The sequence below is a fragment of the Oryza glaberrima genome, chromosome 9, assembly GCF_000147395.1.
Source record: "Oryza glaberrima chromosome 9, OglaRS2, whole genome shotgun sequence".
In the NCBI taxonomy this organism is placed as follows: Eukaryota; Viridiplantae; Streptophyta; class Magnoliopsida; order Poales; family Poaceae; genus Oryza; species Oryza glaberrima.
In genome coordinates, this window is record NC_068334.1 from 6,751,133 (window position 1) to 6,766,660 (window position 15,528).

The following is a 15,528-nucleotide window of genomic DNA, read 5'->3' on the forward strand; positions in this document are numbered from 1 at the left end:
GACATACCTGAGATCGTTCATATGGTTGAGAAGAGAGACGAGTGGTCCAAAGTAAAAACATAGGAAATAAAAATATGGCTCAAGGTAAAATTTACTCAATAAACAATTCGACTTGGCATAAGTGCTCGCATTTACGACTTGTAGGCGATGAATCCGTCAATGCGATGACATGACAGTAAGACGTCTATAGTTCCTTCGTCAATATCAAAATATGATGGTCCAGCCTCTTAGAGATGCTCATAGAGATAGAGCATGCACATACATGTTCATAGAGGTAGGTGTGTACTCATGTGAGCACCTGTGTTATACCCTATTTCTTTTATAAAAAAAATACTACTACCTCCGTTCCAAAATATAACAAATTCTATTTTGGGAGGAGTAGATTTGCCGACCCAATGATAATATACAAAAACCCAGGGTCCAAACCGAAAAAAAAGGTGTATCATGTTTTTTAACTATGGGCAGGTCATTCTATAGCGTAGTAGGCCCAGGTAGAAAGGCTGGCACAGGCACCCAGCAGCAGAGGGCCACACACACCTACGCCCTCCGCCTACGCCTACGCGGGGAAGAGAAGACGAGACAAGAAGAGGAGAGGAGAGAAGAGAATCTCGTGGAATTCTCTCCCCCTCTCCTCGCCTCTCCAAGAATCCACCAATCCTCTCCCCCCCCACACTCCACTGGCGCCGCCCAGCTCCGATCTTGCCTCCGCCGCCGCCTTCTTCCGCTCCCAATTCGGGCCCGAATTCGGTCCGGGGGGGGTTTCTTGGTGCGTCAGCGTTTCCCCCCCCCCCCCCCCCCCCCCAAAAAAAAAAATTACTTTGCCTCTGTAGAGAGAATTCCCGGTAAATTTGTGCGTGTTTTTTTGCTTTCCGTGTTGAGATGTTATTGCTCTCGCTTTTGTTCCCCCAATGGAAAAGGGAAAAAATGGAAGCGAGGAGAGGAAAAAAAAAAGGGCTTCCTGAGGCTGACAGGTCGGGCCCACCTCCGCCGGAGATGGCGTGTGGCTTGCGCTGTTTGTGATGAGTTCTCTGGTGGTAGTAGGTTGGCATATACGGGGTGCTCTTTGCTTTGAGCATGGAGCTGCAATTCGCTTTGCTTTGATTTCATCTTTTTCTACTGTGCAATTGAAGGGCATCAAGAACATCATGTATCAAAGCTAATTTCATATGTCTGGCGATAGGTTGTGTGGGTTGCTCCCATGGAGCTCTTTACCTTTTTTTTGCCTGGTTATAAATTGAGAGCAAAATAAATAAATACTAATGGATGATAATTCGATTGATGCACCATGCAAGCTGTGGATGCAAGTATTCGCCTTAACTATGTATGCTGGCTGGTTTTCTGTTAGAGCTTTGCATCTACCATTTTTATGGGTCACTCTATTTGCCTAACCTTCCATGTAAAGCAGTATGGTATGAGGAATCAAATTGGATAGATGTATTGGACAGCGTTGCACACGCTAGTTTTCTTGGTACAAATGGCATTTTCCTTGTCTATACTAGTCTTAGTAGTTCTTTCCTCTGTCAACAATGAAAACTTCCCTATGTAGTTAAGCTCACAAATTCTAGAAACACTTGTGACTGTCTTAGAGATGGACAGAAAACTGCCACTGCAACTTTGCACTGATTAGTTGTGTTTTTGTACTTTTATCACCGGCAAACATTGTTTGTGATTGCTGTTTGTAAAACTGATATCTGGCTCTCTGATGTATTTTTTCCCAGGTGATGATCATTGTATTAACCAAAACCTGAACCTAGTGTTGGCCCTACTGTAATAATTCGGTCACTTATCAGCAGCATATGGAATTAGGTGGCAACAATATGGGTTCAGATAATGGAGCAAACAACAATTCCAACTTGGCTGCAAGGCAACGCTTACGGTGGACAAATGAGCTGCACGAACGATTTGTTGAGGCTGTTACTCAACTTGGTGGTCCTGATAGTATGTATTCATACTGCAATTGTTGCAATTATGTTTTCATTTATTCATTTATTTGATTTTATCAAACTTATATAGAGACTGTTCTGTATGATGCTTTTCTTGGAGACAATAACTTTACTGCATGCATGTAATCATGCTCTCTTACCATTGAACTTATTAACTGTAAATTTCTGCTTCTGCTAACACTTGAATTCCTCAAATGCAACAGGAGCAACTCCGAAAGGAGTTCTAAGAATTATGGGTGTACAAGGGTTGACGATATACCATGTGAAAAGTCATTTGCAGGTACATCTTGTTACAGTGTGTCACTTTCCCTTTAATATTTTTTGTAGCTAGTATTTTTTTTATCCTATTTAATTCCCCTCCTGTTTCTAGAAATACAGGCTTGCAAAGTACATTCCCGACTCTTCAGCTGATGGTACGCGGACAATCTCTTCATCATGCATTGCATTTTTTAGTACTCTGGCATTCTTTTAGCTTATCCTAATTTTTGTCTCCTTGGTAGGTAACAAGGCTGAAAACAAAGACCCTGGAGATTTGCTTGCTGGACTTGAGGGATCCTCGTAAGTATACATAAGCCTAATTATTTCTCCGATATCATATCAGTCGTTTTGTAAAAAGAAAAAAGAAATGCTACTGACATACTGTTATGGTATGAAATGGAAGTATGCCGGTTTGCCACATTTTACCATTTACCAGTAAATCTACCATGACCAACTATTGAAATTATTACCATTGTTGTTTGCATGCTGCCATGCTGCTCGGCAAATATCGCTTTCTAGATTGTAGTCCCTCTGTAGTTGAAAGTATCAAGGAATAATAGGCTGCTGCTGGATTGAGATTGAAACTACTACTAGTATTTTACACATAATTTCTTCTGCCCACCATTTTTGGCTTTCAACATCCTCAAGAACATAAATCCTAGATACTAGAAAACAACAAAATATGTGAAATAACTTAAGTCTGATTAATATGCCTTTTCCTTTTAGTTGAAAAAATTAAGTCATTTGTTATTGTGCTTTCTATTTATCTTCTGTAAGATTTCAATGCCTATTTATCTTTTCAATGGACAGTTCCATTATGTTACTGTTCGATTGGTGCTGTTCTCCACCTCAATAGTCAATATTCATCGTGATATTTTTTTGTACAGTGGCTTACAGATATCTGAAGCTCTGAAGCTGCAGATGGAGGTCCAAAAGCGTCTACATGAACAGTTAGAAGTAAGTTTTTGTGGAAGTTCCTTTCAGCATAAAATTGTTAGCTTCTAACATTTGTACTCCATCCTTATATATTTATTAAGCCTATTCCGAAGTTACTAAAATATTCCAAATCTATGCAAAGAAATTGTTCTGGATGCACATATTCTTCAAATCTTTGTGAAATATCCAGCAAAGAGCAGGCCCTAATGATATGATAAACATTCTCTTCAGGTACAAAGGCAGCTGCAGTTGCGCATTGAGGCGCAGGGCAAGTACCTCAAGAAGATCATTGAGGAGCAGCAGCGTCTCGGTGGAGTGAAATCTGAAACACCTGCTGCTGGTGCTTCCGTCACATTGCCAAGCGATCAGTTCCCTGATTCCGAAAGAACTGACCCCTCTACTCCTGCACCTACATCTGAATCTCCAACTCAAGGTGTACCTTCGAATAGGGACAATGGAGGACAAAACGAAGCAACCAAGAGCCCCCAGCGCGATGATTCTCTGTCCCGCCATGAACCACTAACCCCTGATTCCAACTGTCAGCCTGGTTCTCCTACCGCTAGTCCAAAGCATGAGAGGGCAGCAAAGAGGCAACGAGGTAATGGTGCAGAGTTCTCGGAAACTGACTTCGCCCTTCCTCATTCTATCTTCGAGTCGAGTTCGGGGTCAGAGTTCCAACAATGTTCCATGTCCTACTCAGGTCATTAGCATCTGGTGATACTCCTCACAGCATCTTCGCTAGCTTGTTCGAGACGAAGTAATGATCTAAGATCCGTGTTGTAGCTCTCAGTAGTATATTTCTAAGTCCCAATGGAGATGTTGGTAGACAAAAATGTTGTAGGTGTTCAGATGATTGTTTACATGATACTACATATGACAGCTATTTAAGCTTGTAATTTCGTGGCCTGTAAATTTTATTATCAGCTGTTGAGTTGGGAAGTTTGAAGGTTGCGCTTTGTCGCGGCGTCGACTTCTGCTCATCTGGGTAAATCTTTATTGACAAAAGTGTTTAACATGAACAATTTTTCGCGTGTAATTTGTTGTAAACTTGTAATGGTCAGTGGTCAGAAGCACAAGCTGTTGATGTTATGCTGTTACACTTGGATGTTACTATCATGGTTACTTTTCTCCATAATTTCTTGTGTTCTGTCCATAATTTCTGTGTGATTACTGGAAGCTTCTATTATGTGCTGATGGCATGTACTTCTTTTCGTCCTTAAAAAACAAACCTAGTATATAATATGACACATTCCAATATTACGAATCTAGATAGAGATATAATGGGGTATTCGAGAAAAGAGAAACAAAAGATATTCTTTACATCCTAAAATAAGCCAACCTAAAATAAAACAAAATATTACTTAGCATAAGTAACGTTGTTCAGATTCTTAGGACAAGTACAAAGGTAGAGACCGAAATGGTCTCTACGTTAATTAGAGGCTATCACGTTACAATAGTTAAGACAATACGGTCTCTAATCATTAATGTACCAAAATACTTTCTTACTAGTCATCTTTCCTTTATTAGACTCAATACAATAAAAAATTTCCTAATAAATGCTAAGAGTCGACACTATGTTGTTGTCATGCGTAGCAACCATATTTCTCTTTTCTTTTTTCTCTCTCTTCCACATCACTAAATATGTTTGCATGACAATAAAGAGAGACCGCTAATAAAGACCATTGTACATGTCCTTACTACTAATATATCTTATTCTAAGTTGATTTATTTTAGAATGGAGGAGTAGAGATATTGAATACCATTTCTGGGCTGGTTATCCTAAACTCCGGAGCCCAATTCGAATTCTCCTAAGAAATCCTATTTTTCTTGTTTTGGCGCGAAGCAAAGAAATATTGTTTTTCGGGGGGAGAAATGGCGGGAAGGGACCAACTTAGCACGCCATTTTGGCGCCAATCGCCCAGAAAAAAAAAAAAATCTCTCCTCTCTTCCTCCTTCGCTTTCGCCTTCGCCTTCGCCTCCACCCGCGGCCGGCGGAGAGAAGAAGGCGGCGGGCCGGCGGGCGATGCAGATCCGCGTGCGGTGCGGGTGCGGCGAGGCGGGGTGCCCGGAGTGGGCCATCGTGGAGGTGCAGGGCGTGGTGCAGCCGCAGCCGTGCTTCTCCGGCCGCATCCAGGGCCTCCACATCGGCCGCCTCTGCGCCGCCGCCGCCGCCCCGTCTTCCAAGGCAAGAACCCACCTCCGCCGGCGGCGGTCTTCCACCCCACTCCCTCCCGGTCCCGGCCATCTCACGTTTCGATTGATTCGGATGTGCAGGCGGCGTTCACCTTCACCGTGGGGTACCATGAGCTCGCCGGCACCAAGGTGGCGCTCAAGAAGCCTCTCCTCGTGCTGAGGAAGAAGAAGACGACGGCGGTGGCGGCGGAGACGGAGCTGGAGGTGATCGGCGTGATCCGGCACAAGATCCTCTTCAAGGACCGGCCCAAGGCTCTCATCTCAAGTAATCGATCTACTACTAATCCTTCGATCCATTTTGAGCGTTGGAATATAAATTGAATTTTCCGTCTTTTATCATCAACTTAAGCTTCAGGGTAGGACTAATCGTGCACGCAACACAACTCAACATGGTATTACAACCGGAGGTCTTGAGTTTGAATTCTGACTAGTACGCAATTAAATAATAATTATAGTCCATTTTGATTCCAAACTAGAGGACTATTCGATGCATACAACTCAATACTGATGGAAGTTGATTTCTTTTTTTTTCTTTTCTTTTTTCTTTTACAGAACCGCAGGTGAAGGAGAAGAAGACTCTGCCGCTACCGGCGCCGGCGGCGGCGCCACCACCCCAATCATCGTAGCACCTGTCCACCTGACGCCGATGCGATCAAGAATTCAAGATCAATCAAAACCGTCGCCTTTGCTGCTGCTGCTGCTGCTGCAGATTTAGGGTGAATGGTACACTAGTCATTATGGTTCTTCGTTTGTGTTCTTGGGAAATCAATCTTTGGATTAGCATTGTGATCGTTCTTTCTCTGTACCATATGCCTCTCTCTCTTTCTTTGAAGCGCATCCCAAAACTGAAACGATAATATCATCGTCCGATTTCTCATCCTACGTGGTGATTTATGATTGTTACCTTGTTGTCGATGTTAGCTTCAGAATCACGATTTGCTGTCGATGAAATTCTCGATCATGGACCAGACGATCCTAATCAGAGCAAGTTTAATAGTATAGCTGAGTACTAGCTCTAATTAATCTATAGCTAATTTAATAGCTCATTCATACAATAGTTACATATTACACTATTAACACCTGGTTCCACATGTCATACACACACTATGTCTTAAAGTTCGTGCTACAACTGGCTATAGATCTATAGGCTTATAGCCTGCTATTGTACCTGCTCTCGTACCCACTGGCCACTAAATGTCGGAAACTGTCATCCAAAATTTCACTCAATTAACACTTCACTTTCCAATTAATTACCTAATCCTTTCATGCCACGTGGCGTGGCAGAAAGCCCCATAATTCTACGTCCAATATAATGTCCACAAACAAATAAATTATTATGCTATTAATTTCATGTCCATGAATTCAGGGAAAGTCCGAAAGAATTCTCAATCAGAGCAAAAGAATACAAAACAGGTTTGATGACAAAGGCTAATGTCGCCTTCCTAGTGTCAGCAGCAGAAACGTCTTAATCAAATCATAAAGAAAAAAAATGTCTGGTGTCTACTATATTGTATGCATATAAACAGAAATGGCGTGCTCATCTTTCTTGTCTCACCAACCAACCACAACTTTGGTCATGATAATTTTCAGAAGAACTTGAAAAGCCAAATGGCCACCAGCCAACCCCTCCATATAATATATATTTATAAAGAATCTGAATAAATGTCCTTGTATTATCCTTCCTATTTACAGCTTCTATTCACAGCAGTGATCTTCTCACCCTTTCTAGGGTACAATCATAGCTGGAGAGCAGTAAACTACTTTTCCTGAAGCTATCCTACCATCAATGGATGCTTTCTGAATTCAGCGTAGGAGAAAGCCTCCTAGCTCTTCTACCATTGATGATTCTGCATATCTTACATGAGCAAAATGCTACTACCCTACGATTTTTTTTTTCTGCGTCTTGTGATGTATTATGATTTCTTCCCCTTTTTCTTTTCGTTAAGGTCAGTGACCAGCTGATGACTCTCGAGAAGATCTGAAAGTGTAATCTTCCCACAGTTTCCTGAGTCCATTCTTTGGAATTGGTCACAGATCATCATTATGTCTTTTTCTGAAATTTTGCCCATCTCCTTGAGCTTGTAAACTACAAATTCCGATTTCCTGAACAGAAAAAGTGATGGTTAGAACAATAATCCATACAGCTAGAAGAAGCTGTATTCTTCAGAGATTATGACAAGCAATAAAATTCCATGCTATTACAAGAAGATAGCACTCAACTATTGTGGCAAATCCAGTGATGATCAATACATAGCATTGCTAACATTCTATTAAGCTATTATCTAACTAAAAGTGATTGCAACCTATGTGTCGATGTGGATTGTGAACACATTTATACCGCAGGCTTGTAGCAATAATATGTGTAAAAAGTGCTATAAAATAAAATGCTATGCAAAATTTAAGTGAACGAACTATTTTTAGGCTTGTGGTTGCATGCTGTAGCTACTCCCTAATAAGTCTGGTAGTGGAGATTAGAGTGATCATTCTAAGTGAGATAAATTTGTGCAGATAACCTCGTAAGCATTTCAAGAAAAAAAACTGCCTTTTGCATCCGCACTAAATTAAAAGCACATGCTGTCAACATATGTAATCAAATGCCACTTTAAGAGAGCTGATCAGTCTGGCACAATCAATGTACTATGAAAATGTTTTTTTATTAGCTTATATTTAGTTCTCACAGGCTATGTGCAACTGATGTATTATTGTTATCTTGGGTTGCTAAACAAGGCTAAGTGCCAACCTTTTTGTGAAACCACACTAAAAAGTTTTTGTTTTCTGGATATTTGTAAATACAAATTAGTTTGATGCAAATATTTCATTAATCTCCAGAAACTCAATCTAACACATCAAGCAAAATACTCCCTCCGTCCCTAAATATAAGGGATTTTGGTCAGATGTGATGTATTCTAGTACAACAAATCTGAACATAGGATGTGTCATATCCAACCAAAATCCCTTATATTTAGGGACGGAGGGAGTAGCAGCTAAATATGGTTCAAATCAATGAGCTAAAAAGTCTTTATAACAGTAGCTATTCAGGCATCAGAGGCTAGCTGTACATGCAACTGATTTATTATTGTGGTCTAAAATGTTGTGTTGGAATAGCAACTGAAATCCTGGGTTGCTAGAGAAGGCAAAGTCCCCACATTTTCTTTTATGAAACCACAGTAAAAGGTTTGCTTTTTCAAGGTATTTGTAAACACAAATCGATTTAATGCACATATCTTATTAATATCCATAAACTCAATAGAGTATTGTTAACACATCAAGCAAAAGACCAACAAAATACAGTTCAAATCAATGAGCCAAAAAGTGTTCCATCTGTTTCACAATATTTGTCCAGCCACCTTCTGGACACAGAGGAGAAATATAAGATCATGAAAGAAGCAGGTTCTACCTTATTATTTATTAATTCAAATGCTCTCCTACACAACACATTCTTACAACTTCAGATGTTAGAATTTCTAATCATCGAATGTCATAATCCTGTATTGACAAATTGTCAAGCTCTTTCGATTTGGCATATTTTAAGTTTTAATAGCCATATAATTGCACAATATATTTTCATTGCTCATACTGAGATGTATCAAGAAACAAGAAAAAGAAGATTCCATTCCACTGATGGGCTACACAATCGAATTTGTTAGTCATTCATTTTGTATGCCATCAGAAAAGAAGTTGCATGAATTCATGATCAACATAAATGGTACTGCTTCTGTCCGGTGTTCCCGAATACATGCCAGTTAAATGCACATGATCAAAATTTTAGAACTAGCTACTTTACATTCAGAAAGGTAATTCTTTTCAGAGCACATTTTAATTTCTCTTGTAGTATGACATATCCATGTATCTAAAACAGTACCCAGTCTCCAAGCACAAAAATCTTCAACACTTCTCATACCTACAATTTCAGTAAATTCAAAATTCCAATACTATAAAACTCACATATCCAGTACTAAGCCAAGAGTTTCTTTCCCAGTTTCCCCATTCTGATTTCTTATTTATCTTATGAACAGGCGTTCTGAATTCCCAAATGCAATGTACAATCCACACAACCCAATAATCAACCATGCAAATTGTGAGCCTGAAAAAAAAATCAATACCCACATATACTAGAATCTCAGGCATACGCAGATCGAAAAGACTACATTTGTAGTGAAAAGAAAGTATTCTACAACTATACATAAGGAAGATAAGGTAAAGCCTACGTAATGAGACATAGTGTTCAAAAGAAAGCATACAGAACTAAGATGCTAAGTTCCTTTAAGAGACCTTATTAATTCTAAACCGAAAGTCCTTGCTCACTATTCCATTTGTTCCTCCAATAAATTAGGTTTCTGTTCCACCTTACATTAGTTGTAACAAAATTGCATCATACTAAAATGAACCATAGTATACTCCAAGAACTAGAGAGCAGCAGACACAATATGTCAACACCCAACAACCTAGTGAACAAGCAGTGTTAATGATTGATTCTCCAACTAGCACATGTTGCTTAATGTTCGGAAATCCTATACCTTGCAAAGTCTCTAATTTGGATGTTCAAACATCTATTTCAGTTGTAAATTGCTAGATCATCATCAGCAAGGACTAAGAAGTATCTGTGCACATATTTTCTAAAAATCAGGTAAATGCAGGCAGGTAAAGAATAGCTAAGGTATCGGAGACTTACGTGACATAACCGTTGTTGTCGATATCCGCAGCAAGAAACTCTGACACGGTCATGTCTCTCGACAGCACCCAGTTAGCCATAGCGCGGTGCCTCTTGTCAATCCTCATCTCCGCTAAGTAGAGGAATGCCCTTGCAACAGCAAGAGTCGACACGAGCAGCCACGCGGATGCAAAGAGCCGTCCAGCCAGTGTCTGGAACGCGTGATCGCCATACCCGACGGTGGTCACCGACATCACAGCAAGGTAAACGGCATCGAGCCACCCCAAATTCTCGACCCTCTTGAGCACCGCGGCACCGACCCCCACGCAGATGGCCACCACGGTGAGCGCAAGTGCAACCTTCATGCGCACACGCATCCGGCCCTTCTTAAGATCAAAGATGTAATTGTGCCGGTGCTTGCGCACAGAGCGGGGGTTCTTGAGCGCCGTGATGAGGAGGTGCTCCTGGAGGTCAAGCACATAGGACACCATGCCGGATAGGAGGATGTCAACAAAGCCAAACCCGATGAGGACGAAGGAGATTGAGAAGAGCTTCGCGGCGGGGGTCGCCGGTGTGATGTCACCGTAGCCGATGGTGCAGAGAGTCACTATGCAGAAGTAGAGCGCGTCGGCGACGGGGTGGGTAGGGCCGGCCGAGGAGGTGAAGTTGCCCGGCAAGGCGGCGTAGAAGGTGACGCCCATGGCGAGGTAGGCGAGCAGGAAGAGGAACGCGTGCAGCACGATGGCCGGCCGCCGTGGGGGAGGCGGCGGGTTCCGGCTGTCCCCCGAGGCGGCGGCCGCGGCGATAGCCGCCGCGTTGAGCGGCGCCATGGCCGGCGCGGTGCGCGAGCGGTGGAGGTTCGTGCGCCCCCCGATGAAGTCGAACAGCGACGGCGGGTTCGGCGGCGGGTTCTCCTCGTCGGAGGGAGGGGAAGGCGAGGACGAACACGACGGCACGTCGAGGTCATCCCCGGACACACGCCGGTAGTACCGCCTCCCCCGCGGCGGGGGCGGAGGCGGCGGCGGCGGCGGCGGCGGCGGCGGGTGCGCGCCGAAGATGATCCGCTCCTTGTACGAGGACGCCGGGGAAGGGCAGGGCGAGAGGGGCGGCGAGAAGGTGGACACCTCCGCGTGCTCCGGCAGCGGGTGGAGCAGGTGCGGCGACGGCGACAGCGGCGACAGCAGCGGCTCCGTGTCCATGGACGAACACCTTGCGGGGGTTTCTTGATTCTCCACGGAATCCGGCGGTTTCTTCGAATCCGGCAGCGAGATTTCCTCGCAAGATTCTCGCGGGCCTAGGGAGAAGCAGACTGGGGATCGGATTGGTCGGATTCTTGGGGTCCCCGGTGGCCTCCGGCGATGCGAGGAGGAGGAAGACGATGAGATGGGGGAGTGGCTGGCTGCGGAAGACGGCGACGTCTACTTGACGACGGCGAAGTATTTTTCGCTTTCTTTTTTTTTTGACTGAATTTTTCGCCTTCCCTTTTCGGTTTGATTTGATTTTGATTGTGATAAATCGATATAAGTAATAAATATATTTTGAAACGATATCGATGGATGAAATAATTTAATATTCCGTGTGCGGCTGGAGATACGAGGAAATAAATAATGAGAGGGATGGGATAATGGATCATCAGCGGCGTGCGGCTCCGGGACATCAGATCAGATGGATGGCAATGCTTTATTTTCTGAAATTTGTTTAAACGGCACGAGACGAAATGTGGGATGTTTGTCTGCAAGTTTTGAAATTTCCAATGGTTTTTGTTGTTAAAATCTTGAGTTGTACATCGTCCGAAGTCAAATATGCCATAGTAAATCCTTTGGAGATTTTAGTGTTTTTATGAAACGCGGAAAATCAAAAGTTCATTTTAAATACCTCCAAAAATCTTTAATTTTAAAAGCGATATCATTCTCCCCATTAGTACATATCTCTACTGTTTAAAACTTCTTTCCTTCTTACCCTAATTCCACATATTAAAAAAAAGTAAAAATAGCTAATTGACACTTAAAATTTATATAATCTTGCTGGTACACATTATAAAAACACGTCAAGGGTAAAAGACATTTTAAATAATTGATAATTTTCTGGAGCATATTTCCGACTCAATTGGAGAGAAAATTATTCAAAAACATGAGAATACCCCTAGGGTAAAAAACTTTTGAGCTAAGCCTAAAGTGAAAATGAAATATGATGTATATTAGTGATGTATTTAGGGTGATGATACATGATTTCTAAATTTTTACAAGCAAGTGGTTTTAGGGCATTCTCGTATTTATTTAAGATTTTATCTCTCCAACTGGCCCGAAAGTGTCCTTTAGCAAATCACTAATTTTAAGATGTCTTTTAACCACGTTTTTTCTATGTTTATCCGCACATTAAAAAAAAACTGGGTGCTCTATAGTAAAATTTACCTATAAAAATCTGCTAAAATGATGCAAAATAAACTAACCAACCGAGAGAAGATAAATGGGAGAAAACAAAATAAAAATTGAATCATGTTCACCATATCTCACCCCATTGCAACGCAAGTGCATATGACTAATGTTACATAAACAGATCTTATATGAGCTAATTTCCGTTTTCCCTTTCCCCCTCTGTTTCTATTGGCTAGAATTTAGATCTCAAATTATCATAACCCATTAACCAGGTTGGATACATCTTAGCATCGACGCAACATTACCTAACATGTGGTTTTGAATGGGACAACAGTTCAAATGGACCACATAGGTCTAGGAGCTTGCAATAAAAGAAAATTAAGTGTACTCATTATATCTAAGTAATGTTAAAACTTAATTTTGAAGATGATTTTAAGATATTTTCAACTCACCTTTTATTTTACATTGCTTTTGAAGTTATTAAAATTTTGACACACAAATTTTTTTTCTTGCTAATAAGCCGTGATGGCTTAGTACCAAATTTTGGCAACCCGCGGAGAATTTAGACTATTTACCCAATTCGCATGCCTTAACTTTTTTACCACCCAATTCGCGTGCCCTCTATAATATGTCATTAGGACTGCTAATTGCTCTACTTGGTACCACTTTCTTAGTATTTCATTTATTTCTCATTTCTTAATTCCATTTGTATTTTTTGTCAAACTTTGTGGACTGTTTTGCCCCTGGGCCCACTGTCAGATGAAAGGAAGAGAAATCCTCTTCTCTGGATCGAGATCCCTCTAGTCTCGTCTCCGTCTTCGCTCGGCTTGGCCGTGAGCGCCAACCTCGTCGCCGCCGTTCGCCGTCGGGCGCTGCCAACCCCGCCGCCGGGCACCGCCACCAAGCGCCGCCGCCGGCACTCGACGCCCCCGCAGCCAGGTGCTGCCACAAAGTGCCGACGCCGGCAGTCGACGCCACCGCCCCCAACACCCTGCCGCCAAGCTGCGCCACCATTCTGCTGTCGTGCGCTGTCGCCGCTGTTGGGGGCCCAGAACGGACACCCCACCATCCCCAGCTGCCCTAGCCAGCCCCTGGGACTTTGTATTGTCCCCAGCTGCTGCCATAGCCGATCCCTGGTCCCTGGGACCTTGTATTTACAGGACAGAGAGCTGGGGGCGGCGCCAGGGTGCGGTGGTCGGCAGCGGGGTGGTGGCGCTCGGCGGCGTGGGGGCGATGCTCGGGGGCGCGGTGGTGGCGCCCGGCGACGGAGGTGCTCGGCGGCGGAGGAGCTCGTCGCGCTCGGGCTAGCGCTACAGCGAGAGATCGATCAATCCAGAGAAGAGGATTTCTCTTCCTTTCATTTGACAGTGGGCCCAGGGACAAAACAGTCCATAAAGTTTGAGAAAAAATACAAATGGGATTAAGAAATGAGAAATAAATGAAAAACTGAGAAAGTGGTACCAAATAGAGCAATTAGCAGTCCTAATGACATATTATAGAGGGCACGCGAATTGGGTGGTAAAAAAGTTGAGGCACGTGAATTAGGTGGTAGATAATCTAAATTCTCCAACCGAACCGGTGAGGCCTTAAATCTGGTGACCTTGGGCATGCCTATTTGTGATATGACTGATTTTGAATTCATAACATAATTTAGAATTACTTTAGTGTTTTTATCTGAACTGAACAAACAAATCTTTCATCACTACTTTTTTTTAAAGATAATGGAATAACCGGCCTCTACATCTAGAGACGGACGTATACAACCAACCAAACTTACAATAGTTCTTAGACTCATCCCTTACATAAGGAGAAAGACAACCAAAATTTTCACACAAGTACTTAGACTCAACTAACAACAAGACCACATAACATCTTGCACAATGCAACAAAAAGCATAAAAGGCAACATCCAAAGAAAGAAAAGTCTTAAACTTCCAATCTTCCTCTTTGATTCCACCCATATTTAGCGAAGAAATCTAACATTGTCAATTCCAGCTTCCTACACGCGTCTTTCACAAGTTGACCATCTCCTATTGAATAGTCACACATTGGTTATGAAAGAGCAAAGGACTTAAGATATAAGTGGGGGAATCCCTTACCTCAATGGTTAGCTTTTGGGGTGGGAAAGGCCCTTTACGATCCTACAATTGGTATTAGAGTTTGACTAATTTAACATCTCTAGCCTAATGGACACAGTGTGTCAAGGCCTGATGGACCGTGGGTGTCTGCGGGGCCCGTATACCTGATGGACCGTGGGCGGGGCCCATATACAGTGAAGGGGCGATGAAGGGCTGAGGGACACCAATGTGTGAAGGAAGAGATTGTTGAATAGTCCCACGTTAGTTGTGGAAGGGCAAAGGACCTAAGATATAAGTGGGGGAGCTCTCACCTCAATGGCTAGCTTTTGGGGTGGGAAATGCCCTTTACGATCCTACATCTCCCTCTTTAAGAAGCAAGGACCATTCCCGCGCCCAGAATGTCTCCCTGAAAATTACCTGCAAAAATGAGTTAGCTTTGAAGCCATTAAAGACCACATTATTTCTACATAACCAAACCGCCCAACATAAAGCCGCAACACCAACAAGTATTTGAGCTCTAAGCCTAGGAAGAACTCCATAAAACCAATTACCCAAAAGATTAGCGACATTAGTAGGCAGGTGGATTCCAAAAGCTATAAAAATAGCATTCCAAACAATCTAGCCAAAGGGCAATCAAAGAAAAGATGTTGAATTGTTTCATTTGAATTACAAAAGCAACACTTAGTGCTATCCTCCCATCCTCTCCTAGCCAAATTGTCCTTTGTTGGAATGACCTCTTTCCTTAGGTGCCATAAATTTCTTTTTGATTTTCTATGGCAACATTAACTTCTATATCACCTCTTTTCTTGGTACAACATCACGATATATGATGGCCTTGTACATCAAATTAACAGATAACACACCTTTTTTATGTACCTCCCAAACAAAAGAGTCATTTTGTTATGTCTATGTAACCATCAAAACTTTTGCCACTACCTCCAACCAATCCTTAAGGTTAACCACCACAGTAGCCCTTCTAAAAGACACATTAAGCGGTCTTTTTCCCATGAGTACTGCCACATAAGCGTTTTTATTTCTCACTGGTTATACGACCTAGGGTATTCATTGGCCAAAGAGATGTTCCTACACCAACTG

General features: G+C 42.5%; 3 protein-coding genes across 4 annotated transcripts; 2 read left to right on the plus strand and 1 right to left on the minus strand.

The window, feature by feature from the left end:
- The first annotated feature begins 491 nt into the window (after positions 1-491).
- On the plus strand, positions 492-4,272 carry LOC127785224 (myb family transcription factor PHL7-like). 2 transcript variants are annotated; one of them, XM_052312655.1, is made up of 8 exons: positions 492-766; positions 1,719-1,938; positions 2,147-2,223; positions 2,314-2,356; positions 2,444-2,501; positions 3,089-3,158; positions 3,369-3,735; positions 3,838-4,272. In XM_052312655.1, the coding sequence occupies exons 2-8, from the start codon at positions 1,797-1,799 to the stop codon at positions 3,843-3,845; spliced, it is 765 nt and encodes a 254-aa protein (XP_052168615.1). In that variant the 5' UTR covers positions 492-766; positions 1,719-1,796; the 3' UTR covers positions 3,846-4,272. The 2 variants fall into 2 exon arrangements, with proteins under 2 accessions (XP_052168615.1, XP_052168614.1); XM_052312654.1 differs by having other exon boundaries at positions 493-766; positions 3,369-4,272.
- A 772-nt stretch (positions 4,273-5,044) lies between these two features.
- On the plus strand, positions 5,045-6,207 carry LOC127785323 (chromosome transmission fidelity protein 8). The gene is made up of 3 exons (XM_052312759.1): positions 5,045-5,322; positions 5,412-5,595; positions 5,883-6,207. Exons 1-3 carry the CDS (start codon positions 5,161-5,163, stop codon positions 5,954-5,956), a joined length of 420 nt encoding a protein of 139 aa, XP_052168719.1. The 5' UTR covers positions 5,045-5,160; the 3' UTR covers positions 5,957-6,207.
- Positions 6,208-6,240: 33 nt separating this feature from the next.
- Positions 6,241-11,463, minus strand: LOC127785322 (two pore potassium channel c). Its single transcript, XM_052312758.1, has 2 exons — positions 10,003-11,463; positions 6,241-7,433 (listed from the first exon to the last, which is right to left on the minus strand). The coding sequence occupies exons 1-2, from the start codon at positions 11,178-11,180 to the stop codon at positions 7,244-7,246; spliced, it is 1,368 nt and encodes a 455-aa protein (XP_052168718.1). The 5' UTR covers positions 11,181-11,463; the 3' UTR covers positions 6,241-7,243.
- Positions 11,464-15,528: the final 4,065 nt, after the last annotated feature.

What these genes read in the sequence shown, in the direction of transcription:
- LOC127785224 (XM_052312654.1), top strand. Translation starts at nt 1,797, where the DNA reads ATGGAATTAGGTGGCAACAATATGGGTTCAGATAATGGAGCAAACAAC. An exon ending in TCAACTTGGTGGTCCTGATA is followed by an intron (nt 1,939 to 2,146) that starts GTATGTATTCAT and finishes CAAATGCAACAG; the next exon opens with GAGCAACTCCGAAAGGAGTT. An exon ending in GCTGGACTTGAGGGATCCTC is followed by an intron (nt 2,502 to 3,088) that starts GTAAGTATACAT and finishes TTTTTTGTACAG; the next exon opens with TGGCTTACAGATATCTGAAG.
- LOC127785323 (XM_052312759.1), top strand. Translation starts at nt 5,161, where the DNA reads ATGCAGATCCGCGTGCGGTGCGGGTGCGGCGAGGCGGGGTGCCCGGAG. An exon ending in CCGCCGCCCCGTCTTCCAAG is followed by an intron (nt 5,323 to 5,411) that starts GCAAGAACCCAC and finishes TCGGATGTGCAG; the next exon opens with GCGGCGTTCACCTTCACCGT. An exon ending in GCCCAAGGCTCTCATCTCAA is followed by an intron (nt 5,596 to 5,882) that starts GTAATCGATCTA and finishes TTTCTTTTACAG; the next exon opens with AACCGCAGGTGAAGGAGAAG.
- LOC127785322 (XM_052312758.1), bottom strand. Translation starts at nt 11,180, where the DNA reads ATGGACACGGAGCCGCTGCTGTCGCCGCTGTCGCCGTCGCCGCACCTG. An exon ending in GACAACAACGGTTATGTCAC is followed by an intron (nt 7,434 to 10,002) that starts GTAAGTCTCCGA and finishes TTTTCTGTTCAG; the next exon opens with GAAATCGGAATTTGTAGTTT.